Source organism: Lycorma delicatula, chromosome 8, assembly GCF_047948215.1.
Source record: "Lycorma delicatula isolate Av1 chromosome 8, ASM4794821v1, whole genome shotgun sequence".
In the NCBI taxonomy this organism is placed as follows: Eukaryota; Metazoa; Arthropoda; class Insecta; order Hemiptera; family Fulgoridae; genus Lycorma; species Lycorma delicatula.
Genome location: NC_134462.1, coordinates 72,065,954 through 72,092,465, shown reverse-complemented (window position 1 = coordinate 72,092,465; position 26,512 = coordinate 72,065,954). Strand labels below are relative to the sequence as shown.

Sequence of the window (26,512 nt, the reverse complement as noted above, 5' to 3'; positions counted from 1 at the left end):
TGATTTTCTTTAACATTAATGAAATTTCCTAATAATTTAGTATTATTAATATGTCAATTAATTACTTTATTGCTATTCAATTCATTTTTCTATTTGTACAGAAAAAAAATGGAGCTTAAGTATTGAAAAAAAAACAATCTATATAATTTAGTGTTGATGAAAAAGTTATTATTTTAATAATGATGGATGCATCTATCCAAAAATAAAAATAATAATGAAATCCATAATAGCAATACTACTGATACTCTATTATACTGCCATCTATGAAAAAGAATTAAATCTGAGATATCCTAATTCTCCACAATCAATTCATCAACATAGTGTATGCTGGGCATAAAAATGAAAATACTGAAGGCATTAGAGAGGGTCCAGAACTAGATGCATTTACTTGCACTTTGGAAAAAAAACAACTAGATGTGAAAACATTATTAAATAGCCCTCAAATGCCAACCAGAAAGGCTGGAACCCACACCTAGTTTATAAAAGATTCTAAACGAACTGATATTAAATGTTATCAGCTGAGATAACTTCATGTACTTTGTAAGGATAAGTTTGACAGAAAGATGAAGTTTTGTGAGGAATTCATTAACGTAAAGCAGATCTTCATTTCTGTAGTTCAGTGGTACAGTTTAATGAAGCATGCTTGAAACTGAATGGCTTGGTAAACCATCACAAGTGAGTTTATTGGTTCAATGAAAATTGTTATGCAATTATATAGAAGGAACTTAGTATATAAGGAGTCCATATATGAAATAGGATCACAAAAAAAGGAAAGTTGGGACCTTATTTCTTCAATCAAATTATAATAGCCAATTCATACATTGAAATGTTACAATGTTGTTACTTTTGAGTTATTAAGTAATCCTTTGTTTGACATTAGTCATTCCTACATTTGGCAGCAAATGGGGCACCTCCTTACTGTGCAATTTCAACTTGAAGACTACTTCAATTAAACCTTTTTCTAAATAGCAGACCAAGGAACCATGTTCATGTGATTTGACACTTTGTGATGTTCTGTTACAGGTAGTCAGGAAAAAAACCACATTTTCTTCAAATTTATACAACCTGCATCACCTCATAATGTCAACTTAAAACTCAGTTAGTTCTGTAAATTTGAACAAAACTTTGATAGAAAAAGAGCATAAGTCGGTGGTTAAATGCTGCCATGAATGCAATTTAATAAAAAACCATAACTAATACCAAATGATAATACCAAAACTAATTTCGGTACATCTATATAAATCATGTAATATTTAATAAGAAAATATTAATTTTGCTTAGGGAAGATAAATTCTCATACTTTTTAAGTAAAATTATAATTACTATTACTATAAAAATAATTTTACGATAATGCAAAATTACTGAAATATTTTTAAATCATACCGTTTATGGTGTTCTTGATTTTGATGAACAACACGTCTTGACTCATTATCACTACTTTCATCGAAAGATGATAAAGACGCACACCTATTACCTCCAGATAAAAGACCAGAAGCTGATGTTTTCTGAAAATCAATGTTTTGTTTTAAATATCAAATAATACTGCACAGTAAAATTCTAAGCACAATATAATTCAGTAGATTCTCAGGATATGTGTATGTATTCTACATTAATACAAAAGATTTTTTATAACTGTGTTGGAAAAGATTTCTGAAAAAATGAAAATGAAAATTGTTCTCAAGTCATCATAAGAACACACAAATAATAAATTCATAAAAAGAGATAAACTTGAACAAATTAACAGAGGCAGATATTAACCAGCAGATAGTTTACAAGGTATTTAACAAAAACATTGAAAGAATAAGGTATGCTAAACAGTTCAAGTAATAAAATTATAAAACATATGCTCAAGAATTACACCGATAGACAAAAAAATTTTTTTTTTAATTTTTCTCTAAGTGTGATACCATTTCTTGAATTGCTTTTTTATGTACTTTACAGATCTGTAAATACAATTTTTCTATCACCCTTACTTAATCGGCTAGCATGTTAGTATTTAATTTCCCTTATAGCGGCTTTCCAACACCAAAATGTTTTGGTGGAAGCATTCACCATGTTCATCACGTTTCTGAGGTTGTCCGGGAAAAAAATCCAGATGTGAGTGGAGGAAATGTATTTTCAAAGACATATTACATCTCATAGCTCTGTATGAAGTAAGAAGTTGATTAACAATATGTGGTAATTCTTGGATTTTTGTTTGCCTAGAAACTTTTTGCAAATTTTTAAATGAAGCAAAGCTGCACTTCTTCATTATTTAACATTGAGTTAAATACATCATCTTTGACAAACTCTCTATTTTGAAGACCAACAAATATTCCTTCTTTAATTTTTCCTTCACTTACATTTGGAAATTTCTGCCTGATGTACAAAAATCCAGGACTATCCTTCTTCATTGCTTTTACAAAATTTTTCCTTAGTCTTAGCTTAATATGGAGAGGGGGTAAAAATATTTTTTTGGGTTCAATTAAGGGCTCATGAATAATATTTTTCTCATTTGGAGTTATGCTGTCTCGTTTCTTCCACTCTTTGGTAACATAATTTTTATCCCTAGCTTGGCTGTCCCATTCACAAAGAAAACACATGTACTTAAATAACATAACTGCATGCCTAACAAAATAGCTATAATTTTTAAATCACCACATATGTTCCAGCTATGTTTTCTATAGTTTATTTTTTCAAGAATGTCTTTCATCACATTGTATGTCTCTTTCAAATTAATACTATAAGTGATTGGTATCGTGATTTGTTACCGTTGTGTAGTAGAATCACTTTTAAACTATTCTTGGATGAATCTATGAAAAGGTGTCACTCCTCAGGTTTATGAACTTGTCCTAAGTGCAAAATAAGCTCATCAATATTTGTACAATAAACCAAATTATTTTCATCAATAAAGTACTGAGAAAGTTCTTTTTGTTGGCTTCGAACGCCCAAAATTTTTGTATTTTTTTGAAGTAAATTCCAACCTTGCAATCTTAATCCTAATGGTTCAGCTTGATTTTTGATAAATTTAAATCCCTAACCAAGTCATTTAATTCACCTAGTGATATAACAGTGTGGCTTATTGGAAGATAATTCAAAATCAAAATCATTGTTGTCTTCTTCAGTGCTACCTTATTCTTCATCACTGCTTTCGAAACACACATTCACAGGTGGCTCAGGAACTGGAATAATTTTACTGTGAGGTACAGGCCTGATTGCAGATTACAATGAAGGATATTTTACAGTATGTTTAGATATTTTAGAAATTCCACACTTGTTAAACAAAAGTAACAATCAGTTAAATGATACTTTGGTTTAGGCCAAACCGTAGGTACAACAAATGGCAAAGCTTTCCGTGTACTTGTCAGCCATCCTCTTAAATATACAGAACAATTAGTGCATACTATATAAGAAGCCATGTCTTATCCTGATCACCAATTTTACACTGAAAGTACAAATGTTTTTAATCAAAGGTGTAATGTTTTTTCTATTTGATTTTACGGTAAACTTACCACATACATAACAAAAGGCACCCAAATCATTTACACAATTTCGAGGCATTATGACACTGCACTGTTAAAAAACTTAAGACAGCAATAAGACTGAACAAAATTAATTCATTCCTAAATCCAGTGCTAAATACAAACAACACATCTGTGTTTTCAGCTACATATTTTGACCTGCACAGACATGATTAATTTTGTCCAAGAAGCTCTCTTCAGTATTAGATATGATGTCATAATATGTGACTAAGGTATGATTTAATTCTTTGTCTTGTACTGTTTATAGCTTACAAATTATGTTAACAAAGTTAAAAAATAAAAAAAAGAAGCTAACAAAATATAATATAGGAGTTTAAAATGCTAATTATACATTGAAAAATGAAAAAAAAAATCCTTTATTTAAAATTTAAAATATTTTCAAAAATGGTGGGTGATAGAAAGATTCTGAGTTTATATTAATTTTCAGCATCAAAAACAGATTACAATCATGTATCACATGTTACAAAACAAAAATTATGTTTATCAGTGTTATTTATATAAATAAAAATCTAAAATTAAATGTGTACTCTGATTGTTAAAAAAACATTTTCAATAATTTAAAAAAATTTGTAAAAATAAAAATGTCTCTACAACTTATTTAACTAAACCTAAATAAATATCTTAATAGATTGCCTATAAATCTAGTTTGTATATTAGTAAGATACTATCATAAATTTCTCTGCTCACATAATTGTCATTAAGATCTCTCCATTTGTATTTTATCAACCCATATAATTTTGAACTTCTTTTTGTACCCATTAACACTTTTCCTTTCTGTTTTTTCTGTAGTCCATGTTTTATTACATAAGTGCTACACTCAAAACAAATCTTTTTCTAATTTTTATATCCACATTTGAATGTAGTACTTTGTTTTTTCATGAAAACTTTCATGAAGAAAGCCAATATGTTTTTGTAATTTCTTACTTCATCCATCGTCTATGATTTTATTAACTAGGTAATAGAAAGTCTGCAACTTTGTATATATTATGATCTTCTAACTTAATATTTAACTCTTCATTACACTCCTTTCTGCCCTATTTTATTACTTTTGTTTAATTCTAATTTATCCTCGCTTCTCAGTTTTGTCATTTCTTGTGGAACAGTTATCCCACTATCAAATTTGTCCTCAATTCCCAGATTGCCTTTTTATATACAAATCAAAAAGTTGTAGGGTCAGATGCCTTCCTTCTCTCAATCAATCTTTTCTGAACTAAAGTTTGCCTTTCTTCATATTCTACTCTTATCACTGACATCTGATTCTTGTATTAGTTTTCTTTCTCAATATTTCCAATTATTATTTTTTTAAATTTAAAATCAGATCTACTTTAGAAAATAACTTAAAACTTTTGGGAAGGTGCTGTAGGGTAAAGAAAGAGTTGTTTTACATACAAACCAGTACACTAGGGCATGTGTCAGATTCCAATTTCCAGCTGTAATGTAAGTTGATCAACATACTTAATTTTTATCCATACTTTTGGTTTTAAACTGTTGGACAGCCCTTGCCTGTTGTAGTTAATAGTAAACAAATAATTACTCAACACTAGCCCCATGATCAGAAAAATGGTTCATCCTGATGTAATGATCAGTTATCAGATATATGTCATAATCCAGTTGAGCTGGGAACTGTGCTATGATGTATGAAAAAGATCATATGCATAAAATAAGATAAGTGATGTAAAACCATATAATGTACACAGAAAAAAATACAAATAAATGAAAATAATGATCCTTCAAAATTAATATAACACAACTTCAACTTCTGATCAGATGAAGTCTTATTGCCTGAGGTTTTAAATAAATTAATCAACACAAAAAACATTGCACTTATTACCTTACGTGATTGTTCTCTAGAAGCAAAAGTAGCAACAGCAGATTTAATTTTACGTAAAGTATTTTTTGTTGACATCTGCATCTTGACAAGATTCTGCTGTTGTAATAGCATCATTATTCTTTCTTTTGAAGTTAATTCTTCTGCACTACGCTGCCTAAATTGACAAAAGAAAAAGAAATAACAAGTTTTATAATAGCAGAGTTAAAAAAAGATTTAAATTTTGATAGTACTTGAACAAAATTACTATTATGACTCAGCATATGTACTTAATGATGAAGGGCAAATATGAATTCAATTCTCCTATTTCAGGATGAAAATGCATAGCTATATAAATCCACTTTCAATTTTCTTATCAAAGTATAATAACTGGATGAGTGGCAACCTGGGAAAAGAATCCTTTCTAATCAATGAAAAATATTCATTAAATGAAGCATACTGTTTGAATACAGTAGTGGATTGTAACATTTAAGAGCAAAATGGCAATGATAGAAACAATATTTTTTAACTTCTTTATATTGCCAAAGGTGAATGTTGCTGATGCAAGTCTATGGATCATAAACTATGTATTCTTACCAAAGCTACAACAACTGATCCCTCTTCAAAAAGGAAAACCCTATAAAACTGACCACTATTATATAAAACTGCTTACTATTTGTAAGCATACAGTAAATCAAGAAATTCATAAATTATAAACATAACTGCATTATTTTGATAATTTTGATGTCATAATAATAAATGGTGTCCGTTTTCTATATTTGTTACAGATTTTGTTTCAAAAAAAGACATAATCATTTTCAACAATACCAGATATTCATATCAAACTTGCTACAGAAAGTAGCAAGAGGGATGAATCTGTTTCCTTTTGACTTTTTTTATTGAATTTATTATTGTTTTGATCTACTGCAGTAGATCATCATTTGAAGCTCACTGAAAAATTCAGATGAAACTCAGTTCAAAAAAATTAGGCCTACAATTTATTTATCACAAAAGTTGGTTGTATAAAGAACACCACTCACTATCCTCAACTAAGTAAAGAAAGATTAAGGAACACTACTAGTAACTCAGATATTTTGCATGCATCACATCCAAAAGTAAGAATAGGGCAGGTAATATATGCAATAAATTAATATACTACTTTCTGTGAGCAACAAATTCATTTAATATACTGCCTTATAACCAAAAAATACATGATCAAGATTACAATAAAATACCACTCCACTGACCTTGTGAGAGAGTGATAGCATCTCAGTCTTTCATCCAAAAGGTCTAGGATTCGAATCCCAGTCAGACACAGTATTTTCCATATGCCACAAAATTCATATTCCCATGCACAAACTTCTAACTTAGTATATTAATCATAATTCTGAATGACATGTTAATAAACTACTTACATTTTCAACTTTAATCAGTTTTCCCTTAACAAAATTAAACAAAATAGATGAGATGGTAGTGACTTTTTTTTTAAATACATGCAGGCAATGAAAATTAAAAAAAAAAAAAAATAGTAGCAGAAAAAAAAGAAGTTGAAAGAGAAAATACTATCAGCAGACTGATAAAAGGGCAGCTGCTTCTTTACTGGAGTAATGACCTTGTGGAACTGTCCTAGGACTCTTTCCAATCTGAGGGTTCATAAAGAGCCAAACTAACGCCTGAGATATCTATGGATAAAGCCTACTCTTTCTTATAGGATAAAGCCTATTCTTCCTACTCTTAATCATTCAAAAAAAATAATTAACATGCTATATTTTCAGGTGGCAGTAATGACGTAAACAAATACCATAAATTCAGTAATAAAACAATACTAAAAAACCAGAAAGTAATCATAAAAATAAATATAACTTAAATAAATAATTATAATTAATTAAAACTTTATTAATAAGTATGGTATACTTTAACAGAAACATATATGACCACGGAAAAGATCTGAAAGATAAGAAGATGGCACTAGTACATAGTATAAAAGAAGTTAAAAAAATTTAATTAAATTTAGATTTGATTGGCTTTTCTAACACCTGAATAAACGTTTGAATTACTCAATATTCTAAGAGTATGACATCTAAAATTAAGAAAAGAAAATCAATGAAAGAGCCTATCACTTCTATCAAAGTTAAACTTTTGGATTTTATAAACTAACCAGGCATTAAGAAACAGAATTACTGACTGCCCAGTTTTACAGCAGCAAATTATCCATCAACTGTCAGAGGTTTGTCAATAGCTAAGTAATAATTTCTCTGATGAGATGAAACCATATTAGTAATCATAAGTATTTTTATATAGTTAATAAGAAATTAATAAATATATTAGAAGAAATATTCTAAAACTCCTTTATAACCTGATAATTCTGCAACATCTAGAATAACTTAAGGATTAGCACCTTGAATAAAATGATATGAAATAAGAATTAAATACTAATGAAGAGCAATCAAAAGAAAAGGTATAAGAATATAAATAAAAAAAACATAATGAATAAACAAAAGAACAATAACGTTAGAATATCTTCTGAGTTTTCAAGAAATTAATTATAATTTACCTGACTATTTCATCTTGATTCTGTTTCCATTTAAGTAAAAGTCCACGTTGCTTCTTTTTAATATTCTTCGCTTGATCGTCAAGGCCTTTTTCTCGTAAAGTTCTAAAATACATTAAAAAACCATTACACTGTATGTACAAAATATAACAAGCACACATATTCAATCAAAATAAATTTTACTAACTTTCAGAAAACAAATTAAAAAGTAATAAAATTATTAACTATTAATATTTTAATACATCAATGCAGTTATAATCTTCTAATAATGAATTTTTATGACAAAAATATTATAGAAATTTAGACATGATGATTCATCACCATGGCACACAGATCATAAATACATTCTCTTTATGATAACAGATAAAAAAAAATTATTTAACATTATCATATATGAAGTAGTGGATATTAAAATAATCATACATCAATTATATGTGGAGAAGATAATTTTGACAAGTTATGTAATCAGTTTTTCTAAAAAAAAATGTATTACATTACAAAGCTGTTTAGAATAAAGTTGAATAACTAAGACTATTTTCGGAAGTGTGTACCATTTCTATGTAAATTAATTTCAGAAGATACTAAATTACATGTTCATTAGTGTATTAATGTAACTACAGCAGAAATTCCATGTCTACAGTATATTATGGCCCAAAAAGACAAAATTATTTCAGAAATTGTCTGAAAGTACTATTAGTCTAAGAAAAGAAAAAGAAAGAGATGTGAACTCAAGGTACCATATTATGTATTAATTTATTTTTAAATTATCCAAAAATTGTTTAAAAATATATTCATCTTATAAAAAATAATACTGCACAACTTTTTTATCCAAATAAAGATTGACTTACATCTCATAATTACAAACTTAATTTAATATTTATGAAAAATGTGATTTCATGCAAAAACCTGATAATTCTGTTTTAATTATGACTATTAAACCAGCCTAATAAGATTACAAATATAGATTTTCACAGATTTGTCTGAAGTTACAGAGGTATTTTTCGTTCAATATTTTGATAAATATTTGAGTTGATATGGCAAAGTTGCAGGTGAGAAAATTTAAGTAGTAAATTTTACTACTTTCTGTGGATGAAATATACCAAAAATTTATTTTCCAAGAAAGAAGTTTCAAAACTACTGAATAGTTCACAATCAGCAAGTTAACAAGCATGAGGACTAAAAATGTAGATCACTTAGGTGAAACAAAGCTGAACAATTAATTTATAAGATCTTATCCTTCAGTAGATTTCTTTATATTTTCTGTTTTACAAAACCTCAATTTTTAGGTTTGTTACTCAATACCAATACTTCATAACTATTTTATCAGTTTAAAAAAAATTTTCAGGTTTTTTTAAACAAATTCTAAATTAGGTTTTTGCAAATTTTTAACGGGGTCAAAGTAGATGTCAAAGTACTACTACAGGGTCAAAGTTCTACTCTAGAAGATTGGTAAACTTAAGGTGATTTTAAAATACCTTAAAAATAATAGTACAAGATCCAGCAGCTGATTTCTGCAGGTATCTGTTTTTTAATAAAATTAGATTTAAATGAATGATTAATGATATAATACATTTACTGCCGAGTTGCCTAGCAAAAATTAGCCGCAATTGCCTTTAATTAAATATATTGTAATTAATTTATTTTAATGAATTGCAACTATATATATTTTTTTTAAGTGAATTAAACATCATTTGAAAGAAAATGATATGAAGAATGTAAAAATAAAAATGGTTCCTAGCTCTCAGTCAGCCGCAACCTCCACGTTGCCAGGTGTAAACAGTTAATTATTTACACTCATTATGTTTTTCAAAAAAATGATATGCTAAATTGAAGTTTAATTTTTTCTGTATACAGTAACACATGGTTGCCTGTAAAAAAAATTGTTGCAAGTAGTGGTTGTGATTATTTGAACTAATTACTTTCAGTCTGGATGAGTGAATGAGAGAGAAGGAATGTGCGTGCTCCTTCATGAACACCATGTGACAGAAAAATCATGTCAGAAAAAACTAATTTCAAACTTTTTTGAAAAACACAATAAGTGAAAAATAATTAACAATAACATACCTGTTTACACCTGGCAACTTGGAGGTTGCGGCTGACTAACAGCTGGCAACCATTTTTTTTTACATTTTTCATATCATTTTCTTTAAAATTACGTTTAATTCACTTAAAAAAAAAAAAAATACTTGCAATTCTTTAAAATAAATTAATTACAATATATTTAATTAAAGGTAATGGCAGCCAATTTTTGTTAGGCAATCCAGAAGTAATGTATTAAATTATCATTAATCATTCATTTAAATCGAGTTTCATTAAAAATAACAGATACCTGCAAAAATCAGCTGCCAGATCTTAGACTATAAAGGATATTAATAAAATGATTACAATAGCCCGATTTTTTACTCCTGCTTGAAGTTACTTCTTTCATTAAACAAATAGCACACTCAACTCAATAGTACGATTAACTAAAGGTTTACTACACATTCAACTACTTATAATTTTCTTTCTTTTCTTTTTCTTTTTCCTGTTTAGCCTCCGGTAACTACGTTTAGATAATTCTTCAGAGGATGAATGAGGATATGTATGAGTGTGAATGAAGTGTAGTCTTGTACATTCTCAGTTCGACCATACCTGAGATGTGTGGTTAATTGAAACCCAACCACCAAAGAACACCGGTATCCACGATCTAGTATTCAAGTCCGTGTAAAAATAGCAGGGTTTACTAGGACTTGAACGCTGGAACTCTCGACTTCCAAATCAGCTGATTTGGGAAGATGCGTTCACCACTAGACCAACCCGGTGGGTTAACTACTTATAATTTGTCAGCAGATAACTTACTCTGGAGCTAATTCATTGAGAATTATTTATTTTTGTGGAGCAAAAAACAATTGTATTTATAGTAAATGTTAAAAAACAACCTGCTATAGAAAGAGATTTTAAAGAAATAACAAAGATATATTACAACCTATAATTTATAAAGGCCAGAGAAACAAGGTATAAGAATATTAACATGAGATTTGGCAATGAGTGCTATTAATGAAAGCAGTAATAATGATAAGTGCAGGGAAGATGTAATAAAGTCAGAAAGGTTACACAGGTCCAAGTTTTGCCATAAACATTATTTCATTAAATGCTAAAAGTTAGTTATATTTTCATTTACAAATATTTTTATTTTCAAAGTTTAAACGATTATAAAAAAAAATTATAAATTTTTATGATTTAATCTATTTATTATGTTAAAATGTAATTATTATTTTTTACTAATAAGCTACATAATCTTATAAACAAATTTTTTATTAGTCTTCTTTTTTTGTATATGCAATCCTAAATTAAGTTTTTGAATTTTCCAGACTATATTATATTAATATTGTGTTTAATAGTGTGAAAATATTATTTTACTTGGTAAAATTTTAATCATAGGTGATAACCAAATGATAAATATAACTTGTTATAATGAGACATTGCATAACCCTATTTAATTATTTTCATTCCAAAAAAAAAATCAATTGATAAATGCTTAAAATATATTCACTATTTTTTAGGTTTCTTCAATTTTCCAAATCTTTAATGTCAATTAGCTACATGGAAGTTACTGAAAAAGAATAATTCTTTAAATGAACTTAAAAGATTTAGGACATTTTTTGTAAGTTTTAAAGAAACATAAACACTTTTTTAAAATATGTAATACCATTTATAATAAAATACAGTATATGTTTATAAAGTACAAACATACCTTCTTTGTACTTCTAATAAAGTAAATTCTGCTTTAACACGATCTCGTAATGCTTTCTCACGTAATTTAAATGCAGCTTTCTGTTGTTCTGATCTCAGTTTTTGTTCTTTTATTAGCTGGTCAAACTGTAAAAATTACATGTGAAACTGATTAATAATAATAATAATTTTTAAAAAGATAAACCCAGATGTGTTTTGTTACAAGTTTTTTTTTTTACCACAAGAAAATCTTTCCTTAAATACGGATCAATTCAAATTAGCTCCGAACTTGTTATCTGTTGAATTTTTTCCATTCAATTTATGGCCTTAAAAATAAAGGATATTAGGCAAAATGATAATAAAAGCCTGATTTTTTACTCCTTTCTGAAGTTACTTCTTTTATTAGACAAGTAGCAAACTCAACAGAATGTTTAACTAATGAAGGTCAGTGGATGGAAGAAATTTATGAATAATGTTGCAGCTAATTTTAATAAATTTGAATGCCTGAAATACTGTAATAGTGTGTGCTCAGCAGAATTCAATTAAAGGCAATACAGTCAGCCTGATACTATGACCCTTGCGTAATATTTGAAATTTCTTGAGAGTAACTGTAGGAAAATAAAAGAAAAACTAATGAGCATAATGCTATCAGTCTAAACTGAATTTTCCAGTTCTCCAGTTCCTTGAGCCAGTTCTCAAGATCATGAAAGTTAATCAAATATGAGTGCAGTAAATTTCTAATATAAAATAAATTTGGTACAGACATTTATACAGAAGATTAAGCTAAGGAATAAACAGGTCTATAAAGCACGCACACGCGCGCGCGCGCGCGCGAACACACACACACACACACACATATATATATTTTTGTTGCTCACCCTACATATATATGTATATATAAAGAGAGATTTATATTATGATAATAAATTATCATTATTTAAGGTCCTTTAATGCTGCTACAGTTGTAAAACTAATACTAGCACACCTATCAGTTGTGTAAGTTACTACTCTTGTCTACTGTAAACTGTTTATGCTTGTGCAGTAAAGTTTCATTCTATGCAGTTTTTTCTTAAATGCCTTATCTGATCATTGAGGAAAGAGCTACTTATATGCATTCTTGGATTCCTTCAAGAAACGTGTCAAATATTCATGGAAAAAGTTTTGAATGTCAGTATTCCCAAAGACAGTTTACACAATCTGCATAAAAAATGGTGAATAATAAGGTCGGTTACAAACACAGATCAAAATAGACAACCTTCCATTAGGAATCCAGAGACCTCAGCCACTCTTCAAGGAGGAATTTTTGCTAGTATGAAAAAATCTACACTTAAATTATCACAACAGTGATGTAACACAGACACACACATTTGACTGTGAGATTCTTCATGACTTAAATTTCAAACTGTATTTAACAACTGTGGCAACAACTTAAGAGAACAGATAAACTGAAATAACTTAATTATTGTGACTTGCTTCTCAGAAACATTGTCGATGGCAGATAAACCCAATCCTGAATTTCATGTCAAATGAGCTATGATTTCATTTATCCGGGCATGTTAATTCTCACAACATGTTATGTATTATTGAAAATCCTCATAGATGTGTGAGTGTTCAATTCACGATGAGAAAATCTGTATATGGTGTACAGTTTCTGGTAATTGTATAATGAGATCAATATTCTTTGACCAGACTGTCAAAACAAAAGTGTACTTACAATTTTCAAAGAATTCTAAGCTCAGTTACTTCAGCTACTTCCAATAAATGAAATAATGTATCACATCAAATATCAAATGACCACTCTAACATATTTTACAAAAGCATAATTGTCACCAAAGGGCAGTGGTCTTCACATTCCCTAGATTCATCTAGTTGAGATTTTTTCCTTTGGGGCTATTTGAATGATACAGTTTGTGAATCAAATCACCACACTGTCAATGAACTGAGGCAAAATTAAAAATTTAACAAGAAGTCAACAGCATTGACAGAAATGTTTTGCAATACACGATTCTTAAAATGATCACTTCAGCACAAAAGTGTATTGTTGCATATAACAATACACTTTTAATACTTTAATTAAATTAATGTTTTCATTTATTCAAAAAACATTACATGTCATAACTTTGTTTAGTTTGTAGTAGTAGTAGTTTGATTTTAAGTTGCTCACCCAGTATATCAATAATATAATCATCATTTAACCATCTAATTATGTGATAAATCAGAACATACTATTAGAGATTTTTTTAGTACTTAGGGCAACTTCAATCTTGATTTTTAATTATATTTTAATGATTAATTCATCAAACAAGACTGAAGTTTAAAAAGCAATATCTGTAGAAAATCAACTACTTAAGATTGTGCTATTATTAATACAGTAATAATAATAATTTGAATGTAAAAAATAAATAAACTGCATCTGATAATAAATAACTGATTAATATTGATAATAAAAGCAATGGATACAGTGTTGTCTGATTATTATTTATATTATTTACAATAATTATTTTTATGCTACTCAATATCTATTGAATATCAAATATCTTTTCTATTCAAATACTGTTTAACAGATAACCCACTCATAATCTTTTTTTTATAAAAACCTTAAATGTTTTAATTAATTTATTCTCAATTTATGCATACATTTAAATAGCCAATAGTTAGAATTTTGCTATTTATTTCAAAATAGAGCTAAAGTGATCTACATCTTTAACAGACCTCATGACCTGGTGAAATAGCTTCCTTAAGTGTTGTCTAGGCACCATAATGTCTTTCAGCTACTTTGAATAAGCTATCATTTATTTCACTAGCTGAACATATGTATCTCAAACATCTCTCACTTGTTTTCAGATTTGAAATTTTAGGCTAAATAGTTTATGCATACAGTTGTGAATAGCCTTGTATTATTATACTTCTGAACTGAATGGTATGCAAAAGATTCTTTAGTTATATTAGTCAAAATGAGTGAAACCGCCTATATAAGATAGCAGAAAAGTTTGAAAAAAGATTACAGGGATGGGTCCATTAAATAAATATTTTATTCAGATCTGAACAATAATTTATTATAAATCACATCAGGGATGGATAGATACACTAAATACAGATGATAAAAAAAATTCAGGTTCTAATTGAAATTATTTCAGCACGTATAATTTGTACATAATAATTACAGCTGCAGAAAATTTAGATTTTTCTTTCGTTTTTTATTCTTAATACATTGGTGACATTTAGATATTTAAAATGGTTCAACAGTTTATTAAAAATGACAATGGAAGTATTCTTAACATTAAAATATACATGCTAAATACTGTATAACATAAAATATCGTAACACACAAAACAATCAGTGTAAATTCATGAATAGAATGAACAGATGATTAAAATGAATATTTAAGTCTGTTTTAATTTTGGCCAGTGTTATGATCATTAACTGCAAAATTTCAAAATCCCATCAGCAGTGACCTAACCAGAGAGAATCTGAATCAATAATTTTTAATTTAAGGAATGTATGGGTAACAATTCATTAATTGAGGCTTAGACTATTAAGCATTGTTATTTATTTTAACTAAATAACATTATTTTTTTTTACTTTTTATTCAGAGTTCAAATCTTCCAGCTGCACTTCAAATCTGCATTTTCCAGTTTACTGGAACCATTAGATTCTAAAGAGATACAAACAAAATAAGAGTTCAGCATATATGGTTTATAAATTTATTTATTCACAGAATTCCTATCAAGCCATTTTCATTGAAAATTTAAGTCATTTTCATTTCTTCTTATTATAATGTATCTATAAAAGCAGTACATGGTCATTATGGCAAAAAATAAATACACAAAATGCTCATTAACATATGACATAACAAAAATTTAGTTTAATAGATTAAATCAAACAATTTTGAAACATGTTAACATAAAAAATACTTACAATTAAAATAGAATATTTTGCAACACTACGTTGATTAGTAAATGAAAAACGTAAATTAGAAACACTTGATGACCTATCAGCAGGCGCTGGTGTTGCAGAAGATGATACAGTATTTAAATTCATATCAATTGTTTCATTTATATCATCCATTTTAGACTGTTCATCTATACTATCATCTTCATTAACAAGAGAAGGCACTGCAGATAAAGAAACCACTAATTATCCCATCATATAAAAAAAGGTTAATTATCTCTAGAACATTTCATGCCAAAAAAAATACAATATGTGATTAAAATTTAACAGAACTTGAGAGATAGATCAAAATAAGCTAAAAGTAGGCTCTCCAAGGCTAATTTTGTAAATCACCACATGTACAGGGAAATTATATATCACACTGCCTAGCTTATTTGTTTGCAGTATTGTTTTGATCTTAGATTTATACACCAATACCTAATTCATGTAAAAAAACAAACAATTGCATAGTTCTGTGCAAGAAGACAGACTTTTCATTAATTTAATTTGGTTATAATATTTTTTTTTTTTAATTTGATTTAATATTGATAACAAAAGATACTGGAAATAAAGGAACATCGACTTTCCAACTTGCAGTATCATAACGAACCACACATTTCTAACATGCACTGCTCAAATTTTTTTGACCTTAAATTGAGCATATCTCAAGAAAGATATCAACCAATTTGCAGCATATTTTCTTCACATGCACAACTTCATACACACAACCACAGCATATCTAAACTTCAATGAAATTGATCAAGTAGTTTTGGAGAATTTCATGCCACAAGGTTCTATTTATATAAAGAAAATTTATTTTCACCCCCCTCCCACCACTCCAACTATGCAAAAAACTGGTAAAAAATACCCAATATTTTTGTGAAAACATTAATGAAACATGCAAAAACATCACTTTATGTAAAGAATAGTATAGGGGAAGAATTACATGAGTTAAATCCAATTTATAAGCAATAGGTATTTCAAAGAAGTATGAAAGTTTTGATAATGGTAAATGGTATGGGAACCCCACAAAAAGGTAAAAACTTTTTAACTTTGTAACTAAGCTGTGCTTGAAAGTCATCAAAATACAACCCAGTTCAGTTCAGTTGATTTTTATACAAGAGTTAACATGAAACACATCAGATTTAAATTTACATTAAAATTTCTCTCAAATGAATGAAAAAGGGTATTAATTTTTTGCTGCATGTGGTCTAGCAGAACAAAACACTGAAAACTAACATATTTTTACTTTTTGTTAATCAGATATAGCAGTGGATCATGGGTTTAATGTTATCAACCCTAAATTAAAATCCAGACATCAAGTACTTCCACTTGAAGATTGGAAATCAGTCTTCCAAATATTTTTGAAAGTAATCAGTTTCAGTTTTACAATCTAAGAACTTTCACAGATCCAATAATACAATGCAATCAACCCGATAGAAATAATGCATTATGAATATACTTTATCTGAAAAAATGACAGGGAGTACCAGAAGGTACCTTCAATATTTAAGGGACTGAGTTCATCAAAAGACCAATATAATATAAAAATAGTGAAAGGGAATTCTACTATGACAGTATGCCTTCCATGTATTGCAGTTTTTGCTACAGATTCTTACTAAGCAAAATATTTCAAAGTAACAAGTAATAGTAGTTTCCCATGATTTTTTCCTCTTTCCCAAGATCAAATGACACATTAAAAGAAAAATACTTCAGGTTGTTGAAGGGATGACAATATGAGGTTGCTATTTGCTATTTCCAAAAATAATTAAAAAAAAAACAAAAAAAAAACATTTTGGGCAATGGAAGCAGCATCAGGTTTAAGGCAAGTTTAAAGGAAAATAACATGTAAGTATATAATAAATGTTTTTGATTACAGTAAATAAACTGAAAAAAAATAAGACTTCATTAATTCTGCTCAACCCAGTCACATGAGAAAGCTACATTCACCTATTAGTTGTATGATAATGTCTGTGCCTTTATTTAATAATAGGTGAAATATTGCAACAGTTATAAATGTAGACAAAAAAAGGGCATTTGTTGTACATTTTTATCCATTAATAAAATATGGTATTTGTTAGAGAGAATTTTAATAATCATAAGTATCTATATTTATAACCCATATAAATAAAAATAATACTTTCACCACTCAGATCCAACTTTTCAAAATACAGAAGATTTGACTACACCAACCACTGATTAATTCTATTTGAAATCTTGACTCATGTGAAATTAAATATTGACTTTACATAACTGTGAAAAAAAATTTCATGATTATATCACAAGGACATAAAGACCTGATCATTTATTTTGTCAATAGAATGGTGTTACTGGAAAGAGCCCAAGTTAAATAGGAATTTACATTATTAATAAACTTCTAATACATTTTAAAACAGCTATACCACCAGTTTTTAAAATTTAAAGACATCTTCATTAAGAAGGAACATTCTCTTAAAACATTTCAAGATGAATCTAACAACTAAATGTTAGTTATTTATTAAAAGAAAAAAAAATCTGTTCATGTTTAACTAATATAATAAACCTCTATCACATTCAATTCACAGAAATATCTTTCTTACTAAACTAAAATTATGTTAACACTATTTGGTAGTACATTATCTTAGGAATTATTTTTTTAAATATGTTATCTCTATGATACCATGATTTACAGTAAAAGCTCATAAAATATTCTTAAAATTTAGCAGTATGTTAGATTACATTACACATTTTTCTTAACACGATTAATAATAATACCCTAACAAAAGATAATAACAATAAGGGAATAATCACTTTTTTTTACATTTCACATTGAAACAAATTTAGTAATCAACTACAAAATTTAGTTTGAATTACTGTATAATTTCATTTTTATCTAAAAAAAAACTACTACTAAAAATATGATGTAATTCTAAATAATACACTGCATAAGCAAAACTTCAACATGTACCTTTTTATTGAATTCAATTTCTTATAAAATCAGTAATATTCAATAGAATTCTATTTCAATCATACCAAATCATTTACTTAGTTTTTTTTTTTTAACATGTAGGCTAGATGATTTTAAAAATAATAAATTATTGGCTATAAATGACAAATATTCACAATACATTTTTGCAATCACTATCTTCATATACACATTATAGATTTTTTGGATGAAACTCACAATTTTCAACCTACAAGAGAGGCATGAATTTAACCAAATTCATCAAAAATAATTTATTTACTTTTGAAACAACAGGTTGATTTCCAATTGTTATAGTTCATAAGAATGAGTTTTTTAACATAAAAAAAGTTAATAACAAATTTTATCAGGATTGAAGTTTAGAACTTTCTGGAAGATAAGCAAAGATGCTATCTATTTCCCATGCTGGTTAGCAATTAATTGAATTGGTTCTGAACTTCACCAAGGTAAATGGTTTTACTATTCCATTCCAGCTATTTCTGTTTGCCAGTGCAAGTGATTAATTATTAGCTTAAGCTGTGGATAGCAATAGAAATATGTTATATAAGCTATACTACACAATTTTTGTTTTAGGTAAGAAATATGAAATGCAAGTAAATTTAAAGATTTTAACTATTGAAATGAATTATAATCTTTAAATTTGTTTAAAAATTATCATTATATATCATTACATTGAACAACAGGTAAAATGTTAATATAACTATGCATAATTAAAGTTTATTACCTTAAGGTTAAGTTAATTTATTACATAAATTGATTTTTGTCAAAATTGATTTTTTAAGAAAAACCTGCAAAATTATTGTACAATGATACATCCAGAATAATACATCAGTTGCTAAAAAAAATTCTTAATCAATAATATTGCATTTAAATATGTGTATTTTAAACATGATCTTTGATGATTGCATCACAAATTTTTTTCGACATTCTCATCAGTAATATTTGCAGGATGCCCAATCAATGATGATCTTTAATCGACATTTCTCCTTGTTTGAAGCATGAAAACCACTCATAAGTATTTTGCTATTACAGATTATTTGTAGACTTTTTGAATCATCACAACAGTTCCTGCCTATTTTTTCCTAAAAGGAAAAAGGTTTTGCTTCCATAGTACTCTTGGGGTGGCATTGCATCAAATACTGCTTAGAAGAGTTCTACCTATGCTTCGAACATACGAACTACCACTACAAAGCACGAACTACAACCTTATCTTCACCACAATATGATTCCCATTATTTTTGTATCTTCCCTCATATATTATAGTTGGTAATGTTTAATGAAAATCTCTTTCATAGTTATTTAGATGGTTTTAACTTTGTAAATAGCAAGATAGATCACTAATTATTAGATCAACAAATTAATCAATTTTGTTATAAACTCAGCTAATTACCTTGTCCATGCCTTTTTGTGAAATATACATCATTTTATACAAATGCTAGTAAAATTATAGTCACTGTAAAATTTTATATTTATTTAGTTATTTTTTCACATAAAAATAATTTTTAAACTTTGTTTCTGTGTCAATAAATTCATCTTTATTATTATTACATCTGTCAACCTGTGCAACAGAGTGACTGCATCTCTGCCTTTCATCTGGAAAATTCTGGATTCAAATCCAGGTCAGGCATGAAATTTTTCAAATATTACAAAATTCATTTACCATAACTTTTAAGTGGGCATAAGCCTGCTGAACTGAGAAAAAATAAATTAATAAATTATTATATATTTTTCATCAGAAAAGATTATTGCAAATGATTTTAGAAACCATTAAAATAGAATAAAACTTACTTATTAAATAAAATTCATACAAAAATGCGTAATTATTTAAGATTAATTTTAACAAATTATTTAGTTCTAAATTATAAAACCAAAATTTTCAATTAAGGTTCATACTAAATGATTTAACTTTTCTAAAGTCCTCTCACTAAAGCTTTTTTTTAAGATTCTAAGTTATGTACAATGTCCTTAAGAAGGTGAAAAAGCTTTAAGCCTCTTACCTATTTTTTTTTTTTAACAAGTTTACCTTTATCAAGTAGAAATGAAAATTATATATACAGAATTACAGTGATATGAATGAAGTAAAACTGTTGTTTTGATGGAAGATAACTATTTTCCAGTCTTGACTTCAATAGTGCTTTCATTTTTTTTTAAAGCAAAACACAATTTTAAAATTTATGTCTTTACAGTATTTTGTTTTTAACTGATATCCTGTTTCGAAAAGAAAACACTATGGGGAATTATTTGAAAAATTCTAAAACTTATATATTATATTGCCATGTGTACAGTAACAAAATAATATTCATTTTGCATTCCCTGTTGTTAACATACTATATACATTACACACTGTGTAGTGTGTTCTACTGTTTTAAAATAAATAAAGAATACGTAACAGTAATATCCAGAACTTGCCTCCACTACATAAAAAAACTATGAAAATTAGTACCATGATTATATTATTTACCCATTATTTTACTACCTGATTCATGTAAGTTGGTGAATTTTTAAGTGATTTAAGAAATGAAATGTAATTAAATTTGTTTTACATTTTTTAAGTAACTATATTTGGTAATCAACATGTAGTTACTAAGATGAAATAAATAAATAGATTCATAAAATTTTCATTTTAATTATTATTTTAGTTGTTCATTTTTGATAAAATGCCTATCAGTAGGTATAAAATTCTAACTATACTAAACGTAAAAGCAGTATTACAAAAACTGAAACAATTAAAAATTTCCTTTTAAACTGTGTTTTTAGAATATTCAAGAGAAATAACAAACAATATAATAAAAAAACAAAGAGTGAATGAATAATCTGCATATGATTGAAACCTCTTAAAAGTAAATGGCAATGTTTGATAATGACAAAGATAACTATGTTGTTTATAACAGCAGTTTGTAATTGAATGAATGAATCAGATGCCAACTTCAGAATCAATTATTCAGTATCAAGCTTTGAAAGTAATGAAAATGTTGGAAAAAATAAATTCAAGTTTCCTTGGCCAGCTTGAATGCTTCTAAAAACGACAAAACTTTATATGGAATCAAATTTTGATAAGACAAGTGATGTTAATTCAATGGCAATAGCAAAATGGAAGAGCTACCTATTCTTGCTAATCAAAGATGCACTATTGTTCCTTAAAGGTACAATACTAAGAACATATAAATGGCAAAGAGACAAAGAGTAATTTTTCAGACTAGTGCTATCAAAAATCTTTGTCTAAACAATGAATAATTCAATAGCCATTTTAATCTGTGTGCTAGGAATTTATATAAGTTCATTACAATTTTTTTGTATATATTAACTTAATATAAAAGACAATATTTACTAATTAATTTATTTAAATGGAATGACGATTAACCTTTTTATAATCCTATACATAAAACATTTTTTTAAAGTGAAAATTTGGCAAAGTGAGTGTTTTTTTTTTTGGTATACAAAACCTGATGCAACATGTTATTATGTAACTCATTGAAGGGAAAAATGGCCTACGATAAAACATATATTACTTTATAAATGTGGATTCAAAGCACTCCATATTTTATTTAACTATTAATAAAATTCAATGTTTTCATAAAATTTATTTATTTCCAATATTGATAAAATAAAGCTAATGTACAAAAGAGTAAATAAGTAGAACAAGAAATGCACAATACTAATTTTTCAGAAGTTACATCATCTTTGCAGATGGCTTTTTTTAAACATGGATTACAATTAAAAAATAAATTTTTATTTATTGGTGAGTTATTTTTTTCTCTTAAGCTTGGAAGATCTTTCTACCACATAATACTTTTCTTTACTGTTTTTGTATAAGAACGATTCAATTAATTGGAGATAAACTTACACTGCTTCCTAGAATAAATTTAAGAAATCAAGAAATAATTCTGTTATAAAAAGAATTCTATTAATTCAATGTCTTTCAGCAAGAGGCTTTATTGCATTAACACAATAAATTACCTTGAAAAGAATCAACAGACTGTAAAGGTGTTGAAGATTGTGCTGTAGCAATTGATTGGTTAAGCTGTTCATTAGAGTGTACCATTACCACCTGACCTCCAATTTTCTCCTCTACTTCTTGATTTTCATATTTAATATTGTTATTAAAACTAGTATTATCATTTTTTATAAATGGTATGTTAGCATGATCATATGCATCATCTCTTTTCTTATATCCACTAACAGACTTCTCAGATTCAACAGCAGATTCACCCTCCAAAAATTCATCCTGTGAAAAAAATATATTTAAAAAAAAAAACACAATGTCAAAAATAAATACAATGATTTTATCTTCAAAATATTAACACTATTCTGAAAACGAATCTATATATATAAATACAAATAACAACAACTGAATCAGCAAACTCAAAAAACTAATACCATTAGTTGACTTTTTTGGGATCCTGCATCATCAGTAAATAATTCTATAATTACATAAAAAAAATAACAAAAAAGAATTAAAAACTTAAAAATTTAGAAAATATAAGCTAAAAAAAACAATCAAATTGATTGGTTAAAACCCACAATATCAATAAGAATATCACAATATACAAAATAATATTGATTATTGGTTAATAATCAATATTATAACATAATGTAATATTATTAACATAACATTATTGGGGTAGATTCCAATAATGGCAGTGTGTTGTTTTGTTACAAATTTTGTCATTGTTATACTTTCTAAATTTTTACATTTTAATTTATTTTTTATTTGTTGATTTACTTATAGAATTATATATATCGACTGATGATGTGGGATCCCACAAAAGTCAACTATTGATATTACTTTTTTTTGTTACTGTGCTTGGTAGTTGAGTTGTTCTTTGAATTTGATTGGCACAGTGGTTGATACGTTGATGAATTGTTTGAATCTTCAAACAAATTGCAGTGTTTGGAATTATGAGGTCAGGATTAACATTTTCATTCCAAACTGAAATTTACTTAAAATATTTTTTTGGCGAGTCATAAAATGGTAAAATTGTTAAGAATTTTCTGTAATTAAGAAAAAAACTGTATTCTATAATTAAGAAGGTAAAATTATCATAATCCCCAAATTTTAACTATGGAACTACCAATTCTGACTGCTGTTTCCTAATCTATTTATGAAACTGAAATGATTTCTCCTCAAAATTAATATAAAAGAGCAAGATATGTAAAATGAAATATATTTTTGGGTTACTGTTCATAGTTCAGATATATTAATCACAGAAACCAGCTGATCAGATTTAGTAAAATGTTCCCCCAAAATTTTGAAAGTGATTTTCCCTGACTTTCACTGACTATTTTCAGAATTTTCCTTGAATAAAATAACCATGATAAGTTAGAAGTCTAACAATATTTTTCCAAACAACATTCAAAATAGCTTATAATATTATGACTTTTTAACTTGGATATTCAAAAACTGGTGATATTTTCCAATATCATCAATAAAAAATTAATCTCAATGTAACAGGAAAATATATTTCACAGTAGAAGTATTTAAATCTTATTCACAAAAATAATTGGGGATGACGAATACACAAATCTTAAAATATTCCCGGTGAAAATGTTTTTAAATGCTCATCTCTACTTTATTCTAAAATACTCAACTCGATTAGATTATTATTTGAAAACTTGGAGTACTTGCACACCTACATATATTAACAGCATGAATATTTACTTATTCATTTTGCAAATTGTTAGATACGTATTTGAGATTTGCAGCCCTGCTTAAAAACTCCACTGAATCCAAGTCATTTCATTTCAATGGGATCTGGCTACACCTTTATCTAATATGAATAAAGTTGAGATGGATTTAAGTGGTTGCCCATTGAAGAAACTTGTTGAATCCAGCTGCATGTTACTGAAAGATCACTAAATAGGATTTGGCTAGAACATTTTCCAATTCAATGATATTTCAATAAGATTTGATTGGATTTAATGGATTTTTTTAACCAGAGAGAGGAACTCTTAATTTACAGCATTCACATTATATTATAATTTCTTAAATTTAGAAAAACCTGGAGACTGAGACAAGAATCACGAGAAAACAGGTCATGCTCTGCAAAAACTGGACATCAGGTCAGACAGATTGTGTATAGGTTTGGATTTTTTGATATCACTAGAAATTAAAAGATATGATTATAACACATTTTAATATTTTAAGGTTATAAATTGAAAAATAGGTTTTTGATGTTCAAAAATCACTGAAGAATTCAAATTCATGCACAAAGCTCAATTCCAAATATATACTTCACTAATGAATATTTAAAACTTGAATCAGATGTATAATTTTCAAAAACAGTTTCTACAAAATTTTCTTTATTTTTTTTAATTGACAGAACCTCTTCATTGAGGATTATAAGTAGTAGTTATCTTTTAGTAATTTTTCTGCTCAAATAAAATCTTTCAAGTTTTCTCTGACATTTTACAAATTTCAATAGAGTTCCCTGACTTTGGTGATTTTTCAAAACCTTCCCTGACTTTCTCTGACTAAATCAAAATTCTGTGAATTTCAAGTCCTGGGGGAACCCTGCAGTATTATTAGACAGGACACCTAGGTTTGAATTTGTATCATTTATCTTTTGTTCCAGAAAAAACTGGCAAGAAAAAAATCATTGTGGAGTGTGATAAAATTCAAAAACTAAGAAAATGTTTTGAATTTTTTGCGGTATTTTTGGTAAAAATAACAAGTATGTTTTTAAGATAAATAAAATCCAACCCTGCAACAACCTATGAAATCTATCTGAGTTAGATCAAAATCAGTTTTCAGAAATAAAAAAATTTCTAAAACAAGAATTTCAACAAACATAAATTTACAAAACAGTTATTCATAATTATTAAAATAGTACATAAATAACAGGTAGGGAGGATTCCAGAAGAAAAAAGAGAGAAAAAAGGAAGAAAGAAAAATCTGTACAATCAACAAAAAAATTCTTTCTAGAAAGAATTTATACGAAAGGGTATAAAAGGTGTGGACAATAAGCATCATTACACTTGAATAAACAAGAGAGTGGGTCAGCTATTGTATATAGCTGCAATGTTGAGTGTACAGGAGCTTTAGGAATGAATGTGTGGTAAATAAAGAACAAGAGTGCATCACAAGTATTCCGTTTTTGGGCAGTGGTTAAGTACAAGAAGGTGTTCAGTAAATTCTATGTGAACAGGATCAAAGCGATATTCATTTATAAAAGTGTAAGCTAGTTTCTCTTTTTAAACATTAAAATTGAATAGTTCTTGCATAAAGTGAATTGTTGATTTGGAGATTGTTATATTCCTGTTACAATTTCTTGTTAATTTTGTATCTCACAGTCGGCTCTCAATAATCCAACATTCTTTAGTCAGACACCTCACCACTTTTTTTCCTTCTGACTTTTATGCACGCCATCACAACTGATAAAACAGAGCAGTTTTATCAGTTATGCAGCCAAGTGATGAATATGATATTTTAAGTGAATAGGCCATGGTTACAAGAAATCCTTTAATAAATTACAGTACAGTACTTCTGATCATTGCCAACATCATTAGCTATGTCCACAGTTGAGGACATGGCGCCGCCAGCTGGCAACTCTTACAGTACTGGGGTCTACAGATGGCATTAAACTTCTTATAGTATTTTACTACATGTCTCAGTATCGCACGATTGTATGTTGTATTTAATTATCATATTTGTTTTAACATGTCTAGTTTTAGTTTTTCGAACATGGCACTCTTTGGTATGAAAACTATTATATATATAATTTTAAAACAGCTTACCAAATTCCAATTTGATTTCCTCGAGTGTTTTCGACTATTCTGCCATCTTCAAGAGGATAATTATGATAAATATATATATATAAAATTATAATCTTACATAATTAAATTATATATATATATTATATATGTAAAACAATTGATTGTCATTTGTTAAAAATTCATCAAAAGTTAGTTTTAAGTCGTTTTAAATCGAGAAACTATTATAATACATACGTAGTCACTTAGACTTAAACTTTTGATGAATTTTAACAAAATGATGATCAATTGTTAAAAGATTGTTAGATTATATATATATAT

At 27.5% G+C, this 26,512-nt stretch overlaps 2 protein-coding genes across 2 annotated transcripts in view; both read right to left on the bottom strand.

Moving 5' to 3' along the window:
- The window catches only part of LOC142329480 (uncharacterized), a 72,389-nt gene extending 51,443 nt beyond the window's left edge, over positions 1–20,946 (bottom strand). The window contains exons 1-6 of the mRNA XM_075374150.1: positions 20,943–20,946; positions 15,509–15,705; positions 11,613–11,737; positions 7,883–7,984; positions 5,353–5,506; positions 1,384–1,505 (exon numbers count right to left, since the gene is read on the bottom strand). Coding sequence (XP_075230265.1) covers positions 1,384–1,505; positions 5,353–5,506; positions 7,883–7,984; positions 11,613–11,737; positions 15,509–15,705; positions 20,943–20,946 — 704 coding nt within the window. The remainder of the gene's footprint in view (positions 1–1,383; positions 1,506–5,352; positions 5,507–7,882; positions 7,985–11,612; positions 11,738–15,508; positions 15,706–20,942) is intronic.
- Positions 20,947–22,345: 1,399 nt separating this feature from the next.
- The window catches only part of LOC142329328 (uncharacterized), a 63,801-nt gene continuing 59,634 nt past the window's right edge, over positions 22,346–26,512 (bottom strand). The window contains exon 9 of the mRNA XM_075373813.1: positions 22,346–22,706. Within this exon, the coding sequence (XP_075229928.1) occupies positions 22,422–22,706 (285 nt within the window). The 3' untranslated portion in view covers positions 22,346–22,421. The remainder of the gene's footprint in view (positions 22,707–26,512) is intronic.